This window comes from Neopsephotus bourkii, unplaced genomic scaffold (genome assembly GCF_033783945.1).
Source record: "Neopsephotus bourkii isolate Nb327-2 ecotype Australia unplaced genomic scaffold, CSIRO-AGI_Nbou_v1 NB_1740, whole genome shotgun sequence".
Classification (NCBI taxonomy): Eukaryota; Metazoa; Chordata; class Aves; order Psittaciformes; family Psittacidae; genus Neopsephotus; species Neopsephotus bourkii.
In genome coordinates, this window is record NW_026902214.1 from 206,874 (window position 1) to 231,122 (window position 24,249).

Genomic DNA, 24,249 nt, shown 5'->3' on the forward strand with positions numbered 1-24,249 from the left:
TTTTTATATATATATATATGTAGTCTGAGTACTTTGCAAGGCAAAAGGGAACTACTTTTTTATTTAACTGATACTCCTATAAATAGTATTACTTAACTGAATTAGTTGAAACTTTCAGAATAGGAGGGCATCATCTCCTGTGTGGATAATGGAAGAACAAAATGTTTGAGTAGAGATTGATTAGCTGAAGTTACAAATCTTGTATATGTTTTATATATTACCTTTTGTTTGTTTATGGCCGTTTTAGGGAATCTAAAATGTAAGTAGCTCTATGGTATGTTGCCACAGAAAAGTACAGATGGCCTAATTCAACAGCAGCTTCAACGCACTTGAGTGGCACATCAGTGACTGATTCTGTAAAACATTTAGTCCTGTAGACATAAGGTGCATAACTTCCATTTGTTCACAGAAGTAATCAAATGTTCATCATCAAGTGTCAAAGCATTGGTCTAATTCTACAGGCATCTGAAGTTTAGCATCTTTGTCAGGAAAAAACTTTAATTACTCCAGTAATCTGGCAAAATCATGATTTATGTAACTAGTTTAACAAAGAGAGCTATGTTTTTTTTCCGAGTGTAGCCAGCTTGCCATTCACCAAAATGATAGTTTCAGTTAAAACATGGAAAGAAAAGACTAAATCTAGTCTTATCAGAAACAATTGAAAAAGTGTAAGTAAGCTTAATTTTTGCTGTTCCATACCTTACTATAATGTGTGTGTTTGATCCCGAAATAGGCTCTGCAAAGTGCTCTGCCTTATCTTTGAGCAACACTGCTGAGAAATCAACAGGGATGTGAGGCCATCTCATCAAACACATTGAGGATGTTTAGCTGGGGCTATGGAAGACTATTGTCCTGACAGTGCAGAAAAGCAGCAGCTCAGGGCTGAAAAATAAGCTTTTACTGACACTCCCGCTCTTTTTAGTTTCATAGTTTCCACCTACCTTTTACATACCGAAACCCTAAACTACGGTATGTTACACCCAGTAGTGTGATGTCCTGTACTGTGACAGAATTGAGTGTCACATTTGGGTATGCTTAATTGGGAGGTAAATGCAAAAATGTATTTATATTGAAGACAACAACTAAAGTTTAACTGAAAAAGTAATTGTATCATAGAATCATAGACAGTTAGGGTTGGAAAGGACGTAAGATCATCATGTCCCTGCCATGGGCAGGGACACCTCACACTAAACCATGCCACCCAAGGCCCTGGCCAACCTGGCCTTGAACACTGCTAGGAATGGAGCAGTTACCGCTTCTTTCGGCAACCTGTTTCAATGCCTCACCACCCCCACAGTAAAGAACTTCTTCCTTGTATCTAACCTAAACTTCCCATGTTTAAGTTTGAACCCATTACCCTTTGTCCAGTCACAACAGTGCCTAATGAAGAGTCCCTCTCCGGCATCCTTATAGTCTCCCTTCAGATAGTGGAAGGATGCTGTGAGGTCTCCACGCAGCCTTCTCTTCTCCATGCTGAACAGCCTCAACTTTCTCAGCCTATCTTCATACAGGAGGTGCTCCAGTCCCCTGATCATCCTAGTGGTCCTCCTCAGGACTTGCTCTAACAGTTCCATGTCCTCTTTATGTTGAGGACACCAGAACTGAAAATAAGGTCAAGGAGAGTTTCTTTACATCCTGGAAATGGAGAAAACAAAGAGAATCCAAAAAACTAAAAAGTTAAATCAAAGTTCCGGTACTTGGGTTTGATAACAGCATTCTTTGAAGATTACAGCAATCCCTTTGTCTCTCTCTCTAATGTAGCTAAATTTAAGCTGAAAACCATTTCAGTTACACTAAAGTATTTGTAGATTTCTGTGAAGCTGTAAATTCTAAAGTATGGTAGGTAGTTTAATTTGCTAAGCAGTTGACTTTGTGCTATGTATGTTACGCATACTTGGTGTTGCTATGAAAATGTTCAGCTTGTGAAGATCTGAAGAGTGAGGGTTTCACAATACATGTTCTTGGCCATAATTAATGTTAGTTTTAGAGCAATTGCATTGAATTGGACAGTTTAGTTTCAGATTATGCCCTGAAATTGATTAGAAGAATAGAGTATTACGAGATTTTAGAAAAGATTGGGGTTTAAAGTCATCCACCTTTTGCACTGTAATGATGTAACTTTAGTGCCAGTTAGTTTAAAGGTATAGATATGGAGGGTGAAGGCTTGAGAAAGATGATGGGAAAGGGCTGAATCCGTATTAGAGATGTCTGTCTTTATCTGACTGTAGAGCTGGGTGCTGATTTTTGTGTTAGAAGGCTTTCAGTTTGCTTGCATATGTAAATGTAGTTACTTGCTCTATGCAGCAACACATACAGATGCTCTTAGGAAAGAAATGAGCATGCAAAATGAAATGTGGACATCCCAGTGGGCACAGCTGTCAGATTACTTCTGTGCAATGATATTATATACAAATTAGATTCATTACTTTTACTTTATCCTTCAGGGAACAACCTATCTTCAGCACCCGAGCTCATGTCTTCCAGATTGATCCAAACACTAAGAAGAACTGGGTTCCCACCAGCAAGCATGCTGTTACTGTGTCCTACTTCTATGACAGCACAAGGAATGTCTACAGGATAATCAGTTTGGATGGTGCAAAGGTAAGTTTTATTTTTGAAAACTTGTTTGCTTCATCATTTTTTAATTTATTTTCTAGATTGATGTTCTTCATGTATCTTTTCAAATGCGCTGTCATTACCTGAGTAACAGATTACTGACATGTTAAAATGGTAACATTACTTCATTGCATGTTCTGAGTGTTTGTTTGAAAACGCTATTTTCTGTGTGTTCATATTTACTTTCTGCTGAATTTAAGGGATGACCAGTTACTTAATATTATGAGCAGTTGAAAAACACATTCCCTGTGAGATGCACTGGAAAGTACAAGTAGGGTTACAAAAGCCTTTGTTCATCTCCTTTCATCCCCACATATAAAGTTCTATCAATATCATTGGCTTCAGCATTATGAAGGACATCTGTTCAGTGCCCATAATCACTTAGTAAATCCTTTGTTATGTAATCTTCCAATTTGTGCTGTATAGAATGTGAGGATTCCTTCCTAATAAAGCTCTCCATGGTAAGCTTTTGCTAAAAGTCAGTTGGTTTCAGCTTGTGTTTTGGGGGGAAAGCGTGTTTGTTTGTTTGATTGTTTTACTTAAGAAGGTAATATGTTGAGCTGTTGACATAACAAACCTTGTCTAGGAAATTAATTTGACATGGGGAAAGTATGTGACTGTTCCTTGATTTCTATCCCAAGTAGGTATAAAACCAGTAACTTTACAAACAGTGTATCAGAAAAGCTCTGCAGTAAGGGCATTGAAGATATACAGAATATAATCAAAAGTTGTAATCTTGTCAGGAGACTTTCATTCGCAGCATCTGGAGATGCATCAGTTCATGATGTTTGGAGTGAAATACTTCCATTAGAGCGTAGCAATAGTCACAGAGATTTTGTGGCTGTTTATTGAAAGTTGTTTTTAAAAATATCCAGAGTATTGCTGTTTTAAACGAGGAAGGAGAATTTCTGTCATAAAGGAGTATATAGAAGTAGATTGCATAGTCAAAGATCTGTATATTATACTACTTTAAATGACAGAGACTCTAATATCACAGCCTGCCATCATTCTTCCAAATCTAAATCTTAGTTTGTTTCTTCACTTCCCAGTCTTCCTTCAAATGAGTCTTTTAGTTCTGTCAAATAATTAAAATATCTTTGTGTGACTTTTTGCAAATAAAGACTTTGGGATTGGAGCTAAATGCTCCAAATCAAGAAATCAAGACTACCGGTCTTAATCTGTAGTACCTTAACTGATATGCAGTTTACAAAATCCTGATTCTGGTACCCACTGGTGTTCCTCTACCTTTGACCAGTGCTGCAACTCCTACAAAGTGGCTGCTGAGTTAAATTGTCAAGCAATTGTTCATCTACTTGTTTGTTCTTTTATCTATTGCAGCATTTCCTTTACAATCACAGTACTGTTGGCAAGGTATATTGGTAATGCAGTCTATCACTTTTATTTACTCTCTCTGTGATTGCTGCAGTCCTAATAATGTTTTCATCCAAGTGTTAGATGTCTGACTAAGACCTATGATCCCAGTCAAGATTAAGAACCATTGTTTTAGACAACACAACAGTGCTCTGAAACACACAGATATATAGCAGGGGGACCCATGGAAGAATTTTAAGGCAGTTTTAAGCATAATTCTGAAATTATTATTTTTCTTTTTTTTTATTGAGACCCCATCTTTTTGTAACATGTCTGCACATATGCAGTATAGTATGTACAAAGGGCTAAATGTAAAGATAAAGCACTTCTAAGATAGGAGTACATCTAGACAAGTGTCTCTTTTACATGGCATACAGCTGGGTGCCAGTAACACTGTTGGCTTCCAAGCTTGCAATGACTTATATTGTTATTTGGGCAGACATAAGCTATACAATTTAATTCTCCATTTTAAGTTTTTAAATGAAACTTAATAAAGATGCTTTTGTGGGCTTTTGAGGGACAAATTTTACATTGAAAATGCCTCAAATAAACATTACCAGTGGCCAAAAACTCCTGTCAACCCATAGTGGGTTTGAAGCTGTCATGCCCCTTCTTTGGAGGGACTAGGTCCAACCAGGTTTTATTGTATACGTTGGTGCTAGTGGCATTTACAGTACGCCGTGGGTCTGTGTGGTGGAGAGAATGGCATCAATGTGGCTGCTCAGTTACAGCAGTGCAGGTACTGCACATTAAGTCAGGAAGTGATGGGAACTCACACGAGTGTTCTATTACACTGCAGTAAGGAAAGTTTGAGAGAGAGATACATTAGATTTGAGTGATAATCCTATTTCTTTCTCACACTCCTCTCTCTCTTTAGGTGAGTGGGTTTCAGTAGGATTCCTGGATTAAATTTAAATTCCCTACTAGTTGTCTGAAAGTTATTAAATCTCTCTTGTTGAAAACAGGACATTTTTAAGACATGCTCTTCAGTTACCTCTGAAGGATGCTATTGTACATTGCAGATTTGTATTTGAATTTGTTTGTGGGGCTCTTTGGTGTATTTTGAGAAAGGTGGTTTTTTTTGTGTGTTTTTGTTTGTTTCGTTGTTGTTGTTTTTTTCCCCCCTTACTCTGTATCAGTGGGTTTGTGAACAAGATGCAGACAAGATAGGTCCAATAGAAGTAAGTTCTGCTTATTTTTAATGCATTCTGTGTAATGTTTTCTGATGCTACAGTCTTCTCTTAAAATACCTTTCACAAGAGAAGATGCAGCTCCGTCTAACTTGACTCCAGAAAACGTTCCAGAACCATAAGGCATGGTGTGTGTACATGCCAAATTTTATAGTCACACAGAATATTTGAATCCCTTTTTGCCTATAGCAGGGAGCTCCTGATACAAAAAATCTGATAGAATTCGGGGCCATGCAGCCTTCTTCTCCCACCACTCCAAGAATCAAGAGAAAGCCTGAAAAGTAAAATTTCTCATACAATATGACATGACAGCATTAAGCAGTTGCTAAGGCTTTCAGTTCTCCTTTATTACATAGTCATTTCATAGCTCCTTGGAAAAATGTGGTTTAGTACTCCTACTAGGTGATGGAAGGAAGCTTCCATTATTTCCCCAGTAATGCTGCAGACAGACAGTAGCATTATTCCCAGAATCCTACTATCTTTTTTGTTCAGTCTCAGGCAGTCACTCAGAAAGAAGATTAAGTAATGTGCTTCATGCAGTATTAGTTAATGCTCTGGTAATTTTTTCACAGGTGCAAGGTAGGAAAAAAAAACCCTAATAATGTGTGCCTATCTAAAGCAAGAGAAAATTCTGTAAAAGAGAAGTTTTCCAGTCTGTAGGTTCCATGAGCTTTGTATATATGATTTCTGAGTCAAATCTCCTATCAGTGTTACTGCAGTTGATGATCTTTGCATTTTAATGACTGTTGTAAAATAAACCAGTCACTCGTTGAAGTGATAACCTGTTTAATGCTAAATACAGGCTGTAAGTAAGGCCTGTATGCACAGGTCTTCAGTGGTCTTCCTTTGAAGAAGTTAAAAAAAATACTGTGTGTCTCAATTATCAACACTATCAATTTTAGCACAAGATAAAAATCATATTTGACCACTGCTGTATATCTTGCAGCTGTTGAGTTTGCAGTCAGTAAAATGAACAGCTGAGACACATGCCCTATTTTCTCATAGCTAAACTAATATGAAAGGAAAACATGAAAACTGTTTTATAATTCCAACAAAATCTAAAGATAACAAGATCAGTTTTCTTCAAAAGCTGAATGCCTGTCAGATTGACTCTGTTCTGGTTTAAAGATGTTCTTGTGCATGTATACTAATAACATTCTTCAAAGTTGATGAAATATTTGACACTTGTTATACTGGTAACTGTATAGTGAAATCTGGCATAGAAGGGAACAGTTAAAGTAGTACCTATTTGAGTAGGCAAGACAGGCTTAATTGTAAATTTTAATTTAAAAAATAAGTGTTTAATATTTCAGATGAAGATATGAAGGGTTCATGCCTAGAGTTTTCTAGAAGTAGCTGAAACTGACTACATCTGTAGTATTCTATAGCACTGCACTTTTTAAAAGCATAATTAGTTGAGCACGTGAGGGATCCAGCATACTAATGCTTTTAATTCAGAGAGGACTGAAAGCCTTATTTCTTTGTGGAATTGGTAAGTCTAATGAAAAAATACTTTTTTTTATATCACTGGCATCTGAATTTAGTTTTCCCAGTGAGAAACTTGCTGTCTTTGGACTAATATTGTCTGCTGGAGTGGAGCCTCCTGGTTTTTCTCTTCTGGAAAATAAAGGAAAGAATCACAGCAACCCTTTCTCATTAACTACTACAACTATTTTTAAAAAGTTGGTTTGTTTTTTTTCCCCAGCCTTTTTCCATTGCAAGGAAGCAAGTTGACAGTCATTGTAACCCAGCCTAAATGTAGACTGCTGTCAAAACATATAGCCCGTTCTGGTCAAGGCAGCTTGTTTTGGGTTCTCTTTTGTGCAGCCAGCCATGTGGTCAGTTTGAATCAGTGACCAGTCTCAGCTAAAAGCTGGTTGGTTCCCCAGGGTTTCTTGCTCCATGGTTTTTTTAATTCGCAACCAGATATGCCATTGTCACTGCAGCAAATGCTAGTCCTGCAAGCTTGTAACGTGCCTGTTGCTTGCAGGGCATAAGTCCCTAATCTCAGAGTCATCTTCTGCATTAAGGAAGTTACATCCATGACATAATGCACACAGTGAAATCTGTAATGCATATTCAAATTAATTAGCAATGGGTGGAACCTAGGGCTTAAGCAAGCTAGACAACATAGCTAGAGCTTGAGTTGGGAGGAATACTGTTTTATACACTGTCCACAGGATATTTGATTTCCAGCACATTACTCCTGACAGCTGCCACAGCAAGAGAGATGGATCATTAAGTGAATTTGCACAGCTCTGTTCTGAGTTTCCACCAAACTCTATACTGACATAATTTAAGTCAGCTGGACAGTTCTGTGTTGTAGATTTAGAGTAATATACCACAGGATCCTCAAGTGGTTTCGGTTAGAAGGAACCTTGAAGATAATGTAGTTCCACCCTTCCACTAAACCGAGTTTCTTCATGATCCATCCAGCCCGGCCTTGAATACTTCTACAAACTTCAATGTGATGGAAATACTGTTGAAATCTGTCAAAACTTTAGCTGCTTTTAGTCGAACCAGCATATCATCTAGTAGTTGACTATTTTGTTTACATTAGCAGAAGTTGTATGCTGGAGGATGTGCTTCTGCCATCCCGTATAAACAAGAACTAGAGAAGAAAAATAATTCTAAGAGCAGCTCTTCTTCTGTAGTTGGTGTATGACCCTGTCACTGTTAGGCATGCCTGTGTATATAAAGGAAAACTAGATTCTTTTAGTACAGAAACTTAAAAAGAAATTGTCCTCATTGTTTTATTGTGTATTTTCCAGTGAGAACTGCATATGCAGAGGGGGTGGGGGAATGCAATAGTGCTGTTTACACTGCAGCTTGAGAGGCATTTCCTTAGTGGACAAGGAAATACACTTGTGAGACAAAAATGGACTTTGCCAGTTCTATTCTGATCTCATTAGCTTATGCAGATGCTTTAAAGCTCTTCTTTTAGACCTGCTATCTGTTATATGACTGCTTGCAGCTTTTGCTGTTTTTACAGAACCTATGTGAAAATATGCTTTTGTAATTTTAGCTGTCATTGAATTAGAAAACTGCTCCCTTAGTTCACAGTGTGTGTCTCATTCAGTATACACAGATACTTGACTACAGTGTTGGCTTTTTTAATTTTAAGTAGTCTTTGAATAAAAAAACAACCTTTCTCTTACAACCGTTACTGTTTTTTCAGGCAATAATAAATAGCACCATCACCCCCAACATGACATTTACTAAAACATCCCAGAAGTTTGGTCAGTGGGCAGACAGCAGGGCAAATACGGTCTATGGCTTGGGATTTTCATCTGAACATCATCTTTCAAAAGTAAGTATGATCAGTGGCAACTGTTCAGCTAGCTAGGCAGATGAAGAATACCTGATTCCTGCTCAGTGTATGTCAAGTCAGTGCTCACTACTGTTGTTATTTAAAAATAATTTTACTGTTGGTGTTATTAAAAAATAATTTGCAAAAAATGTTCTGTATTGATTCCTATAATGTAAAAAGACAAGACAAAGTGTGATACCTGCAAATTTTCTTTTAATTGATGGAAGGAAGGTGGGAGATGTAAGCCAACACAATGAATGTTGCTAACTCTTCCTAATTACTGATTTGTTAGTTTTCTCTTTTTTCTGAAGTTGTTTTTCCGTTACAGTTTTTCATGACAGAATTTAAAGGACTAAACAGTTCAGCTTTTCTTCTGTATTTAGAGCTCCTATGGAAATGCTGATAGTCTTCAGATGCATTTTTTCCTTTTAAACCACATTCACTTTCCTACTATGTAGTGCATTAAATTACAGATATTTCAACATCTGCAGGCTTAAAATAAAGCTAGTGTGAAATATATTCAGTGTAAAAGGCAACTACATTTTCTTATTGGAATGCAAAAGTTGGAATGTTTACCAAAGAAACTCTGTGCCATCCATGAGGGTTTTTTTCTGCTGTACTTGTGCAGAGGGAGGTACTTACTCCAAGGAAAGGAGTAACCCCTGTTTCTCAAACTGATGGTATAGTTCCCCAGAGCACATTACCTATTGCTCTTAGTACTAATGCAGTAGGTCAGTCTGTACAAGCCAGTGTCAATTTTTATCCAGATGAGGAATTTCAGTTCACTTTAGGAACATTTATTATATTTACCAGAGAATTTTCATCTTTGAAGTATACAAAAGGTCTGGAAACCCAAGTGTAATAAAAGGAATGCATAGTACAGATTTAAGTAAGAAATAGTGATTGGCTTATTATATAAAAAGAAACCAAAACAAAAAAATCCAACCAAAAACCCCATCACAAAACAAAACAAAAATCCCCCAACAAAACAAAACAAAAAAACAAACCAAACCCCACCCAAAATGAAAATTCATACCTACCCTTTTGAGAAATTGCCACTAACCAAGGATAAGCATAAACCTGTTAGTAAAACCTTAAAATAAGAGCCAATACTTTTTTTTTTGGACAAATATTACACTTGTAAGTTTTTTTTCCCTTCATAATCAGATAGCTTTCATTTCCACAAAGTAACACAAATACAGGAAATTTTGGATGATACTAATACCATGTGTGCTTTTGTGTGCCTGTCATTGCATCAGTGAACTTGGAAACTTTGTCACTGATACTGGTTTGTATGTCCTAGAGGCACTTGCTTGCCAATGTAGTAATAACATTTCTCAATATTTCAATGGATTTAGCATAAAGTCTAATTTACTTTACCTTATTCTGTTGACTAACTTGTTTTCCTTTACCACAGAATGCTTCTTTGGAGGCAAAGTATCATAAGGTAGTCATGCATACTGTGTCTGACTGACTTTAAACGCTAGGTTATCTTTGCCAGTGAAAATATTTATTGTTTTTTTTTTTTTATCTGTCCTTTCCTTGACTCTTTTCGTGCTCTCCCCATGTGGTTCTGCCTGCCTTCTTAATTACAGTCCTATTCTATACTGCCTTCAAACGGATGTCTAAGAGTTTTAAGTATGGCTTTGCCTTAAAACTATATTGCTCTTGAAAAAAATACCTGAAAAGCTACAGTAAATATTTTATCCCAAATACACTTTTGGTTAGTAGTTACTCAGATTGCTGTGTTTTACAAAGAATACGCAAATCTGTTGAGAAAAGAGCCAAGTCACAGACCTTTCCTGGAGCTTATGGTAATGAATCTTCAAGACCTTTTCAGCACATTGTTCCTCTTCTATTATATCTTAATATGATGCCTTAGTATATTATGATATCTCACTATTCATGTGAATTGAAATTGCTGATTGTTACTATTAAAATTCATGAAGGTAAAACTTTTTATGTTATTTTAAAATTAAAAACCATATTTGATGAAGAAAGGAAACTTCTTTACAGTCACTGGAGTTGGTAGATATGTTGGAATCAGAAAAGCCGAATTGGAAATCCTGGATCTGCTATGTAGCTTTAGAAAAATCTTACCTGTATTCTTTTTCTTGTCTTGTCTCTCTGCTCAGATTATAAACTCATTTCTCTGCACTGGCATCATAGTCAGGTTTACCAGAGCACTCTTTGGTATACCTAGCACTGTAGAACATGAAATCTAATTTAGGGCTGATGGCACTGCTGGATATTAATAACAGGGTTAACAAATAACTTGTATTAATGATTTTGTTCCAAAACAACTTGCTTCTGAAAGTTGCCTTAACTTCTTTTCTGTATTTGATTTACCAAAACCCTTAAGTGAACAACCTTGTTGTATGCAGTTTGTTTTGCAGCAGTGTCTCTGGGCCCCAGTACAGTATTTCAAGTTCCAGGGAGCAAAAGGCAGCCTGCAATAAAAAAAAAAAAAAAGAAAAAAAGAAAAAATTAGTCTAGTCTGTTACTGATTCCAACATTTTAATGAAGCAAATAAACAGAGCAGATAGAATAACCTGGATATTCACTTTGGTTCATGTGCCTCTGTCCTCCTACACTAATTACTAGGGTAGGGTGCAACAGTGATAACCTCTTTTTGTGCAATTATTGTGATTGATAATTAGTGGAGTGAGATTATCTGATAGAAAAATAATGGCACTCAGATATTTTAATTTTATTGTATACTGGCTTTATATGAAATTGATTTGTCTTTTTTAGACCTTTTCTCAATAAGTAAGACCAAAAATTCACCTACAGATTGTTCCATCAGCAGTCTGTGATATGTTTTCTGTGTCAAAGAATATTCCTTTCACAGGATTTGTAACAGAGTCCCTCTCGCTGTGCAGTAGGAAGAACAGAATATTCCATGATTTTCAGAAAAAAAAAAGAGATGACTTTGTCACTGAGAATATACATCTCTGCTTTAGATAGTATATTGATGTGTAATAAGAAATACTCTTTTCAGGTTTGCTGTCTGTCTTTCCCCTTTGAATTAGTTGATCTGTTTTATTCTTTATAATTTAAGGATATGTTAAATGGGAAAAATGCCATTAGAAATAGTTGTAAAGGCCTCCTGTAATCTCCCTGTACAATTTGTTATCTTTTCCTTAAAATACTGATCCTTCAGGAAATTTTTCCTTTCATACTGTGAGATCTCATCTTCATTATTCAGGAATTTTATCAAGAGATTGCTATTATACATCACCTGGCTGTCTCAAGAAGTTCCAGTAAATTTGTGAAAATTTCCACTACATTAGTCATGTTGGCTCTTCTTAGAACAGCATCCATTTGTCTGTCTTAAATATTTTTTTACAGTTTCTACCATTGTGATACAGAAAATAATATTTACTGCATTCTCTGTGTTCAGCCATTTATTCTAAACCTCAGCATCATGTTTTCCATTCATCAGTCCTCTGCTCTTAAAGCTGATTTAACAAATAGATTACCCATCAGATTTCGAGGTCTATGTACAAGTCTCTAAATAAGTATCATCTAGTTCTGGTGATCTGTTGCCAATTTTGTCATCTGTTCTGAGCCAGTTTTTGATGCTGGATTAGACTTTGAGGAAATGCATGCTTTTAAGTAACCTGACAGGTGAAATGTAGCATACGAATGGAGAGAAATTATTTTTCCTCAAATACTAGTAGCCTACCAGAAGTTTAAAGACAATAAGGTTCTTTAGGTCTTGCATGGCAAGTGAAGTTATGATTGAAGAAAACTGGGAAGATTGCGTCACACAAAGGGTAGCCTTCATGCCTTCTAAATACATAGAGTGCAAATGAATTTCTTTGGATACTGCTGCTAGGGAGTTTTAGAAGCTGTTGGTGAAGCTTCTAGTGTTTTTGCAGAATCATTTCAGTCTTAAGCTGTTCGTAAGAAGATAATGTTCTGTATAAAAGCAGTAAGAAACAAAAACTAATGCTTGGATTTTATAGCAATTAGTATAATATCAGGCTGAGATTTATGAAGCAAAACTTTCCTCTAGCCAGAGAAATTAACCCCCATTCTTACTAAAATGATTTAATCTCTCAAGTTTAAGGGTGAATATTTTTCCAAATGGCTGATACAGCTGTTTATTGGAAGAGGTACCAGCACCACAGAAATCAAGCTTCATATGGCAGTTCAATATGCAATTCTTGAACTTAGTATATAGAAGTGTTTAGTTCAGTGAATCTGTTCTTTAACTGGATTGATACGAATAAGCAATCGAGAATTGAGCTTGACTCAATGTTCCTGTTGTTGCTTCCCTAAACAGCTGTTGAAATTATGAATGCTGTTAAAATCTGGGGAAAAAAAAAAATCAGTACTTAAGTCATGAAAGAATGAAGCCCTTGGAAACACTAGGCTAATAATGACCTCAGGAGGCTTTAAACCAGATCATTTATTGTCAGGACGGGAGTAAAACCTAAATCTGAAAGCACATGTGTAAGGCAGCTTTTTTATTAGCCATGTCTGAGGTGAGGTTTTTTAACATGAGCAACAGATCAAACTTCATTACATCATAATTTTCATGACATACAAACAGTGTGCATTATGTCTGGAAGTTATATCACTGTGGAACTCACTTAAATGAGTATGTAATAAGGAGAAAACTAAAAAGTTCTACTGACAGAATTTGACTTTGTAAAATGTTAAGTGCAGCATTCTGTTCTGCATGTAAAGTACTACTTCACGCCTACTCTTTCTCTTTTTTCCTTTTTTTTAAAAAAAAACATATGTACCTTCAGTTTGCTGAAAAATTTCAGGAATTCAAAGAAGCTGCAAGACTAGCAAAGGAAAAATCCCAAGAAAAGATGGAGCTAACAAGTACACCCTCTCAAGTGAGTCTTGTTGCCTGATTGAATCATTGTACTTCATATCTGTCCTTACTGTATTGTATCTTACACACAGATGTTGTATTAAAATTGGATGGGATACTTCTCAGTTACCGTGAATACTCTCAACAGTCAGCTGGAAGTGTCAAGAAGTCTAAGAATACATTTAACATACTCTACAAAAGTGTCAGGGGGAGTCGTTTTAAGATAACATTTGCCTTTTGTTTACTCCCATTCCTCTCTTTGAGCTTTACCCAGAAAATGAGTAAGCATGGTGAGCAGTTATGTAAGTATAGTGAGCACCTTTTGTGTTTGTTCCATACTGTATCTATAAAACTTCATGACTTTTGTAAAGGACTTTTTTGTAAAGGACAAAATTTACAGAAGAATTATTACAACAAAAATTGAAGTTAAAACACCAAGCTATTTTTATTTCCTACTGTGTAGTATTGTGCAGTGTGTTGAATTTGCTTTGAAACAAAGCAATTGCATGGGGCTTTTATGCCCCCATAGTCTTGCTCTCCCTTCCTCTCCAGTGCTTCTGTCTGTGTGTGTAGCTATTTGCTTTGTTTTAAGCTATAGCGAAGACAAGGGTAATTCCTTCCCTCGGAGGATAAAGCAGCTTTAAAACTACAGCAGGGGTTACTGAGTTGAGTAGGATTAAAGCAGCTGAGTCTTTTTTCTGGGGAGTCTTAATTCATTGAATCAGTGCATCTCTTGGGTGCTTTACGCAGTAATATGCTCCTGATCTTTGATGGAACAAAGATGGCAGGCAATTTGTAACATACTGTACAAACAGTTTTATTGCCACCAGAAAGCTACATTTGGTGTACTTCCAAGAGAAGTCAGTGGAAACCACAAGAATACACCCAATGAACCAACATCCTGTTGTTTTCCAGTAGGCATTTTGCCCAAGTACTAGGTTGGCTTTGCTGTTAATGACAAGCTGCTTGCATTGCTGTAATAGGCGAAAAGTAAGGCCTTTTTTATTAGTTTCCTTGGCTGTATCTCACTTTCTGATAAATTCCATAAATAAACACAGAGGTAATGGAAGCAGGTATTTCAGTGTTACAACCTAATACATACTTGGCTTTAGAAACAGTGAAGTGCTTCAGCTAGGCCTCTAGTTACTCAATATTATAGGCAAAACAATTACTCTGCTTCTCTTCTGACATGTTTATTAATATTCTAGACTCAGAAGGTAAATCCAACATAGTAGAATGGAGCGACTTAGTGTTTGGTTTGGACATAAACTTGAACTACTTACTCAGGGACATGATGCTTTCATCTGGCAGCTGCCTATGGTTAAACCTTTCTCTTAAAATATATGAGCTATTAGTATTATTAGTATTCTGGATAGATTTCCTTTTTATACATGGAACCTAACATTTTATACTGTAGGCAGTTACAGAAATGTTACCTTGAGTGATTCTGTAATGCGTATTCAGAGCTGCAATTTAATTACTACACACTTAGTGAAAAGTCAAGAGAAGTCCTGAATGTAAAATTATTCCTGTGTTGGTAAGTTAGCATATTATTCAGAAAGATACAGTTAGTGCAAGTGCCGGCACATCAGCATAGTGTTCTTCACATACTCAAATTTTCTCATTACTTCTTCAGAGAGAAGGGACTTAAATCAGGAACTTCGGAGCAGATGAAAGATGATGGCTTCATAGCAGACTGTAGCACTTCATGGCACTGGGGCTCATTCAGAGAGGTTTATGACTGGGGGAAGATGGGTGCTTGACAGCAGAAAGGGAAAGCAGGACCCTTGAGCCATTCAGAGGACCACTTGCTGTCATTTTGACCAGCTGCCAAAGACTGGCTGCAAGGCAGATAATTCAGGTGTTGCCTTTCTCAGTCATTTACAGCTCTTCTTTATCTTTTGCCTTATGATCCTTTACAGAGAGGGAGAGTAAAAGAGGAAGAAGGGAGACGTTTTCAGGGGCTAGTTAAGACTTCACAGGAGCCTGGCTTTTTTAGGAAGCTTTGACAGGAAAGGCACTGGGAGGTAGCGTACGAGTAGTGAGTTATATAATGGTAACCCAGTTAGCTACAAGTGTCGGTCGCTCTCCTCTCTGGAGACTGGCAGAACATACATGTCAAAAAAAAAAAAGTTTTATTTCTCTTGGTACTGCTCTAAAATAAATGCTCTTATTATTTATCAGTTAATTAAAGTACCAGGTATGGTACATTGGCCACCCCCTCTGCTACACAGTTTTAAAAGAGAAAAAGTACATGTGCTTTTTTCTGCATTCAGTATGTCCCTGCAGATTGACCTTTATTAAAATATCTCTACAACAACTAATAGCATAACAAAACCCTGTGTAGGGCGTTTGCTGTTCATTGCAAATACAACTGGTATGTGTGAGTTTCAATTCTGAATGTTCTGCAAAAAATTGTGAAATTGGAAAGAAATATAAAACAGCATAATAAAAGTATCTCAGAAATAGAATATGTGTTTGTAGTTCAAGTACTTGCTCGAATTAGCCATCCTAAAACTTAAGAATAATCCTGTCTGAGGTCCACTGAAGTTAGGCTGCTTCTCTAAGGTGTTAGAAGCTTTAGCAAAACACTGGTACTGTTTTTCTAGGTATTTCCACCAGAAAGATGCCTCAATGGCCCAGAAGTTATAGTTCTCATTTGAGTATTTTTTGGATATTCTATTTCATCTGATGGCATGTATTCTTTGGCTTTTGTGTGTATGTAACACATAGTAGAAAGAAAACAATACATAGCTGTATTTCTGTTTACTCAATAGTAGGAGTTCCTTTTCCGCTAAGCTATAATGCTGCTAATTCTAAACTCTGCATTCTTACTGTTTCTTTAATACTGCCTGTTCTCTTCCTGTTTACCAACAGGCTTTGCTTTATTTTCCCAGAATATTAGATAATATATAAAATCACCATTTACCTTAAATATAAAAAGAAGTTCACTTGTCCACAGAAAGATGGTGGCCTGGACCAACAAATTAAGAGAGAGATATTGCTGTGTAAAGTCCTACCACATGCATGGTGCTTTCTTGAAATGAGTAGCACATTGTTTCTGTGTCAGAACTTGTACTTTGAACCTGAAGATGGATTCATATAATAGTACACACTTTATCTGATATGTCTGGAGGCTGTCTGTTTTACTTCTGAGGCCACCTATGCACATAGGTACCCCCATCTGGTGTCCCTTCAACTCAGCCTTAGGTAATAAAACTTTGCAATGCTCTTCCCTTATTTATATGAAACTAAAATACTGGTTCTCCTGCTGTGCCACCTCCTATTTCCCAGACCCGTCTTGTAATATAGGGAATTAATTTGCTTAGATCAGGAACTTACGGATGTTACAGTGACAAGCCACCCATAGTCTATTTTCAGTTACAAACTTGCCTGTGCACTAAAAGCAACACTTAGACCTGGAGTTCAGTGAGCTCACAGGAAGCAATAGCCTGAAAACTGTGTGTGTATTCCCCCACCTTGTTGTTTTGGTTTTGGGTTGTTTTGTTTTTATTTTTAAAATTAACTGGGTGAAAGTGTAGAACCAAATAGAGCAGTTTGTGTGGTCTGTAGTCTCACCTTACCAGTCTTGTAACCAAATGGAGTTTTGAACCTCAGTTCGTTTTCTCCAAGCGAGAATCTGCCCTCAGATATTGCTTTTAACCCTGGTCTTTTCAGATTAAGACTTCTGTTAATATTTGAAATTGTGTGGTGACTAATTTACTCAAAATAGTCTTGTCTGCAATTTTGATCCCTTTTTATGCAGACTATAAGCAATAGCTGGTGCCTGAAAAGTTGTAGAATCACGTAATTTTTTAGTGCAAGAATTGGGTTGGTTTTGGCAAAATGGTCACGGCAAAAAAAACCTGTTGGCTTTTTCTTTGTAGAAGTACAGAATTTGCTTAGAAAGCTTGTTGAAAAAGTAACTTTCTGGGATGTTATGTGCATTTCTATGCTGGAACAAGCATTTCTATGCTGGAACAAACATTTCTTATAATTGTTATTGTACCTAAATCAGTAGCTGGCAGACTTACACCATTGCCAGGCAGTACTGAACAGAGAAGCACCATGAAGAACAGCAATGCCAGGGAAGTGTATGAAATACTTTATGAGAAAGGAGTATAATATGTAGTAGGAATGCAAGGTGGAATTGGTGTGTTCATGATTTTAGAATGATCTGCTCCTTCTATTCTGTTCTCTATTTAGTCATAATTAAAAGGTGGCTTGGTCTGTAATGTGAAGTCCCTTGTTTTACTGTAGAGGCTCTTGTGAGTGTATTCATTTTGTTTGTAAGATTTTAAAATTGGGGCATCTTTTGATGAATTCCCCTATGTTATATTTAGTTTATATACTGTGTGCACTGTCATTTTTACACTGCTTGGCATCACTGGAGTCCTGTATACCCAATTAGTAGGGTCAGAGCTCCATTAGACAGTGCAGATCTCTGACAAACTCTTAAATAGCAAAATATACCTGAGCCAGATTCTCATGTCTTGCCTACTCATCATGTGGGAAAATACTAATCCTCAAGAGCATGTGTAAGCCCAGGACTGGTGAGTGACTTAAAGTTCAATATTCTCCAGAAAACCCATATATGATACAACAGTGGTACCACAGGAGAGCTGTTACTCCTTTCTTCTCAAATGTATGAAAAGCCTATTTGTAACTGTCATGACTGGGAATTATCAGGCATTAAAATACATCACTGATTTATAGGAAGACTTCTCATTTTCAGTTTAAGAGCTGTGTTTTTCAATATTGTGTCTGTACAGTTGAGTGTTAGAACTAAATTAACCTGCTATCCCAGCTAGAAGGGAAGGATGAAAATCTCTTCTCAAGCTGACCGCAGTTTCTTCCCCAGCTCTGTGAAGTCTGGAGTGGATGTGTGAAACTACAGTGGTATGGAATAAAAACTTCATTACATATGAACATCTCACAAAAATGTTTCTAAAATTCTTTTCCTCTGATTAATAGAAAATGGGAGCACATTATTTTTAAACATTTGTAAATAATTGTCCAGTGTGAGTGGCTTTCTGTTGTCTTTGGTGCTTTATTTGTAGTCAGCTTCATTGTATTTCATTGCACATAAATTATTTATCAGGCAAGGATAGTTGTGAATGTGTGAGAGCACTAATTAACCTGTATTACTGGTGGAAGAAACACATTCTAGAATCTGATGCTTCTCTTGTACATACAAAATCAACCCCTCGTGAATTTGCAGGCAGTGAACCCTTAGGTATTACATGGACTATGATTGTCTGCATTAACGTTTTTCACTTCAATTGCATTCAAATTAGAAGTCTGTGACAGTGCTGTACAGAAAAATAAGCCTAGCTGGAACTTGCACATTTGTTTTTCTCCTACTGAAATAATTTTTATGTATTCATACTCAAAACATTTTAATAAGTAGGCTCTGGCTTTATGTATCTAATAATGGTGGTGCAGGAATTTTAACTTAAAGATACAAGCCATCTAGATTTTGTAGAGTGTGGGTTTTTTGTAGAGACATACGTTTTTTTCAGAATAGCTAGTGTAGTTTGGGAGGAGGAAATAAGAGAAACTAATGGGTCCATAATGCCTTTTATTTAATGTCAGTGGAAATTGTTTGTCAAATGTCTATCCTGTGAAGGATAATAATAGGCAAAACCATATAATTTGTGTAGTAAATTTGTTTGCAGGGTTATCTTGCTTACTGCTCTCTTTTCACACTTAATTTCATTTCAGTTTCACTTCAGTAATATTGTTCTGTAAAAGTGTTGACTTTTAAAGTATTAACACTTAAGATAATAGTTTTGAGTGTAAAATAACAAGCTTTCTGAAAGTAGGTAACAATTTTCATTCATATCATAAACCCCCTACATTTATATTATAAATAATGGCTTTTATCTGTGGAATTAAATCAGTGTAAGCTAATTATTTTTGCTTTTTAATCAGTAAGAATTTAATAAGGTGTAGAATGGAGACACTGGTGCATGTTCATGAATGCTAAATACAATATAACTTGAAGTCAGTATTAAAATGTATCAACCACTAATTCACATTGTAGAGTCAGATATGTATCTCTCACTGTGTGAAAAATATGGCAGAATAAATGCAAAATTTTGACAATTGTTGTGCTGTAAAGGTTTAATGTAATTTAAAGTGCAATGAAAACATTGAACAACAACGTTTTTTGGTTGAGGGACTCCAGAAAGATGTGGAAAGTGATGATCTTACTTTCTTTCAAAGAACTGAGTTTTTCCACCTAATTAAGTCTCAAAGTCAAGGACAACATGTCCTACAGATGGAGGATTGGCTTCAGTATTGGCTTTCAGAAAGCTTAATCCTTTTAAACTAGCTAAAGGCTACAAGTGGAGGTTCAAAATTAAACCCTGATCTTGTATGATCATGATGACCTTCAGATACTTTGCAATTCCATCTGAGATTGCTGTTCTTCAGTTTCCTATGCAGAGTGTTAAAGAGCTGCGGAGAGGAGCTCTCAACTTCAGGGACTACTTGTGCTTAAGCTTAATAGCATTACATAGCAGTTTATCTAGTCCCTATGCAGGTGGTAGAAGGCTGTGTGAAGATGTTTAACTTACGGAAACTCTGTAATTCAACCAGTCCTCTGCTGTATAGACACCCCTCTGTGACATTCATTGAACTCTATTCACGAAGCTCTTATATTTCAGAGTTAAATGTTGTCACTTGGTTACTGAAAGCCTGCTAAGACATTTGAAAATTGAGATGAGCTGCTTAGCTTATGTGACTCTCTGATCTCCTGCAAAACCCATTACTTGAAAAAGAATAGAATAGGAAAGAAAACACTAAAACCACATGCAGGGACTGAAAAACCTATAATGTGCTAACCTAGAATGTAGGCTACAAGGCTGTACTTTGAATAAAAATAAACACTTTTCAGTGGCTAGAAATTAGCAAATGGTGTTTGTTGGCCAAAACACAAATGTACATATTGGAGTGGTGAAGCATGGTTAAATCCCCAGGAGTGCCCTTTGCTGGGAGGCAACCATTAAGTTTTTCAGGTGTACAGTTACATAGCAGTAGTGGAAGCTGTCTGAGTGTAGCTGGGTTGTTCTCCTTCACAGATAATACCACAGCCAGCAAGAGCTAAGCCAGGCTAATGTGCCTGTGAAACTTTCTCAGGGGCTTCGCTGAACAAGCGTTCTTTACAGGTGGCTCATTTGTGAAACAGTGGATGCACCACCAATGGCGCTTCTCATGTTCACTTTGGTTAATAAACAATATAAAAGATTTTGAAACAAATATTAGAATTGTTTGTTTCACCATGTTAGAATATAAAATAAGAGACAAGAATCCTGGTCAGTAGTCATGCACTGTGTAGCAGGATGAAGGCAGAATGTAATACCAGGTAAGAGAGAGAGAGAGAGCTGTAATGAGCAATACAAGAATACTTGCAAATAATTCATAGGTCAGTTGTGTTTTGTACAAGATAATGTGAATGTTATGTTGATAAACTACTTCTAAAATTAAATTCATGTGATGAAATATTGTCCTGAGAGATGCTGGGAGGCTGAACCTTTCAGCAATGCTACTTAAATTTGTGTATCATTTGAGAATTCAAGTTAGCACTTACATGCACATAGATCTCCTGAGCAGGGCTGTTTGTAATTTTAATGTGTTTTTTGTTTTACTTAAGGAATCAGCTGGAGGGGATATTCAGTCTCCTTTAACGCCGGAAAGTATTAACGGGACAGATGATGAGCGAGTGATGCCAGAAGTGACGCAGAACTCAGAACCAAGGGCTGAACCAACCCAGAATGCATTGCCATTTACCCATAGGTACAGATTCCATTCCCGCATCCTGATTAAGTGATACCTGTCTCCTTCCTTGTTAAAGGGACCTTCTCCCATTTTGCATGAAAAAACTCCCAAACCACCAAACCCAGCCCCCCCCCCCAAAAAAAATGGACTAACTTTTACATTTGCTCAATTTTATTTTTTTTGTTTTAAGAAAAAAGCAGGTATGAGAAAATATCTTGGAGTAAGATTTGGGGGAATATTAATTCAGAGTTTAATCATCTTAACGTGAGCCCTTGAGCACTGGGTAGCGTAGGTGTCCCTTTAACAGGAAGCATTATTTCTATGTCTGAGATATTAGTAAAATTAACTGCTTCATAGAATATGCCAATTAAATCATTTTTGCACACATTCCTTAAATGACTGCTGGGACTGGATGTTAGCCTTTCATTGGTGAGCTGTTGGAAGAAAAGAGTCTCTTACAGCACTTCTGAATTACGAAGTTTAAAGCAGCCTCTAACTGAACAGTTCTCTTGACAGTTGAAAACATTTTTCAACTTATTTTAAAATACAAGAGAAGTGTAGTTCTGCTTCAAACTGAATTACATTTTGTTGCATTAGGAGTGTTATGCTCTGTTCTTTAAGAAAGCAAAGACTCTCTATTTAATTATATAGGACTTTAACTATACAAATAATGAGTTAAGATGGATCTCACCTATCAGAAATTGTTGTAAATGAGTCACTCTCAGTGAAGCACAATGTATTGAGACTGTGGAAAGTAACTGAAACATTTGATAAACTTAGAACAGAGCTAGAAATACTAGATATATATTTTTAAACATTGTCTAATTCAGTTTAAATAGAGTTTTAAAAGATCAAAGACTGGGGATTACTAGGACTTCAGGTCTGTCATGCAATTCAGAATGAGCAGTGATGCAATTGTGCAGGACTTCCTGGTACCAAATGTATCTGGAAATAATGTACATTTTCAAATGAGAAAGTTACAGTTTTGCACTAATTTTTTTAACAGAGTGATTGTGTTTATTTTTATACTTCACCTGTCACTAGTGCATCTATTAAATATTCTAGAAGCAATGGTCCTTTGTAAGAGTGCTGTGTGCATGTTGAAGGAGTATTGCAAGTGTTGCACATTTGTCAGTGTTCTGTAGTGAGTTCATTTGAACTATTTGTGTGTTGAAATTCTCTATCAATGTTTTTGTGGAAAGGAGTTGTGATAAAGTCCACATGAGCAGTGTCGTTTCGTTTTTTTGGTGTGGTTTTTTTTTTCCTTCTTTTAACTGATAGCCGCAAGATCTCCAGTCATTCTGCAACTGTGTTTTCTCTTATGTCAGTGTAGTAACTAAGCTTTGCTCTGCATTGAGCATGACTGAAGATTTGCTTTGGAACAACCCAGTTGTAATTTTTGGTGGTGTAGAATAGAGGTTATGAAACCTTCATGTGTTTTGCATTTTTCTGTCTACTTCTTGTATGCAGTGTGAGTGCCTAGTTTTAGTTCTTATCCTGTTAAATACCACTAGCTTGAATTGGTTTTCCTACAGTAGTTCTGCATTTTGAGGGTCATTTCTCATGATGATTCTGAAAAGACCAGAGTTTTGTGTTGCTAATGATAGCTTCGGGTTTGTTAGTGAGCTATTGCTGAAGAAAATGCAAATTTTTAAAAAGCTTTGAAATAAATTAGATTTTTTACTAGATATGTTTTTCAGTATAAATAAATAAAGGTTCTTTATTTATTATAAAGAAATAAAGATGCATGAAACACATGCATGAAAGATGGAAAGTGAAGCTTTCAGGATCGTGTTAGTCCAGGTTAAATGGACACGTTTTGTAGAGGTATTTCATAATACTGAATTGGCAACTTGATAGACATACATAGCTGCTTGTGCTGGCTGAAAGTGTGCTCTGTGCAGGCAATCTGCTTGCCTTATTTAAAGGAAAAAAAAAAAAAGAGTTAAATTTAAAACCTTACACCCCTATATATGGGGACTCCCTGGGCTTTTCATGTGTTGGGAATGGAAAGGGACTGTGCTGCTCATTCCCTGCACTGCTGATGATGCTGTGTGTTGTTGTCACTCCATATATGATGGAGAGGAGCTGCTGAACTGAGCCCTTTCCTTGTGCACCCTGGTAACTCCTGCCCATCACTGAGCCTCTTCCTCCTGCACCCTTCTTTTAGGCAAAGGTGAACTTTAGCTGATTCTTCTGGGTGAGGAGGGTAATGCTGGAAGGGCATTCGAGTGTTGTCTTCTTTGTGGTAGTGCTTTATACATTATACACTTATACTCTCAGAGCCACTGAAGCTGCCTATGCTTCACTGAAACAGTACCAAAGCAGTTAATTTCTTCCATGAATAGGAGAGTTATATTGTGCTCTGGCACTGTCGGTACATACTTACCCTGTAAAGAACCAAAAATAGTGGTCCTCAGTGAAGGCATGTGAGGGGCTGCACAGCAGGGGCCCAGGTAGCTATGAGGCAGCTATGAGGGTGGCTGGTGAGCTGGGAAGTGAGTTGCTGCTGAGGGGATTGCCAGGCTCAACTGAGTGCTGGTGTCTGTGGCAGAGGACAGAGTTAAAGGTTTGAAGGCGCATCTCCCAGAGCAGTGATACAGGTAAGGGGTTTTCATGTCTTTGTATGAACTGAAAGGGTCAGACAGGAGTTCACAAGGTCAGACATCGCTGATGTGGAGGTCATACTTAAGACTGCATCTTACTAGTTGCCATTTTTAATCTGCATGCCTGAAAAATGTTTAGTTTGATTTTGTTCTAACACATCCTCACTGGCCAGATATGTATGTCCTCTTCTGCAAGTGTTCTCTGTGCTGTTTATGTCTTGCTGTAAGTTGATGTGGCGTGTTACTTCCGCAGAGTTAAGTGTAGACTACATTGGTATTTATAGTTATTTTCTGACCACTTGTACTTAGAAGCTGAAAGCCAATAGTTGGAACTTGATGATCTTAAGGTCCTTTCCAATCCTAACTATTCTATGAATCTATGAACTCACCAGAGTTTTGTTATTGGAACACAAATTTCTCATTATTCCAGTAAATAATTGTAAGTATTGAAATGCAAATTCTCCAGTATATGTCTAAAATACTATTAATATCCCATTAGCATAATAGAGCAGAAGTCTGTTTACAAGCAGTGTTACTCTA

General features: G+C 36.8%; 1 protein-coding gene across 2 annotated transcripts in view; it reads left to right on the top strand.

The window, feature by feature from the left end:
- The window catches only part of HOMER1 (homer scaffold protein 1), a 92,874-nt gene that overhangs the window by 23,893 nt on the left and 44,732 nt on the right, over positions 1-24,249 (top strand). The window contains exons 2-5 of one of the 2 annotated variants that reach the window (XM_061376826.1): positions 2,445-2,601; positions 8,356-8,487; positions 13,251-13,343; positions 20,979-21,121. In XM_061376826.1, coding sequence (XP_061232810.1) covers positions 2,445-2,601; positions 8,356-8,487; positions 13,251-13,343; positions 20,979-21,121 — 525 coding nt within the window. The remainder of the gene's footprint in view (positions 1-2,444; positions 2,602-8,355; positions 8,488-13,250; positions 13,344-20,978; positions 21,122-24,249) is intronic. The other variant, XM_061376828.1, reaches the window with a different exon arrangement.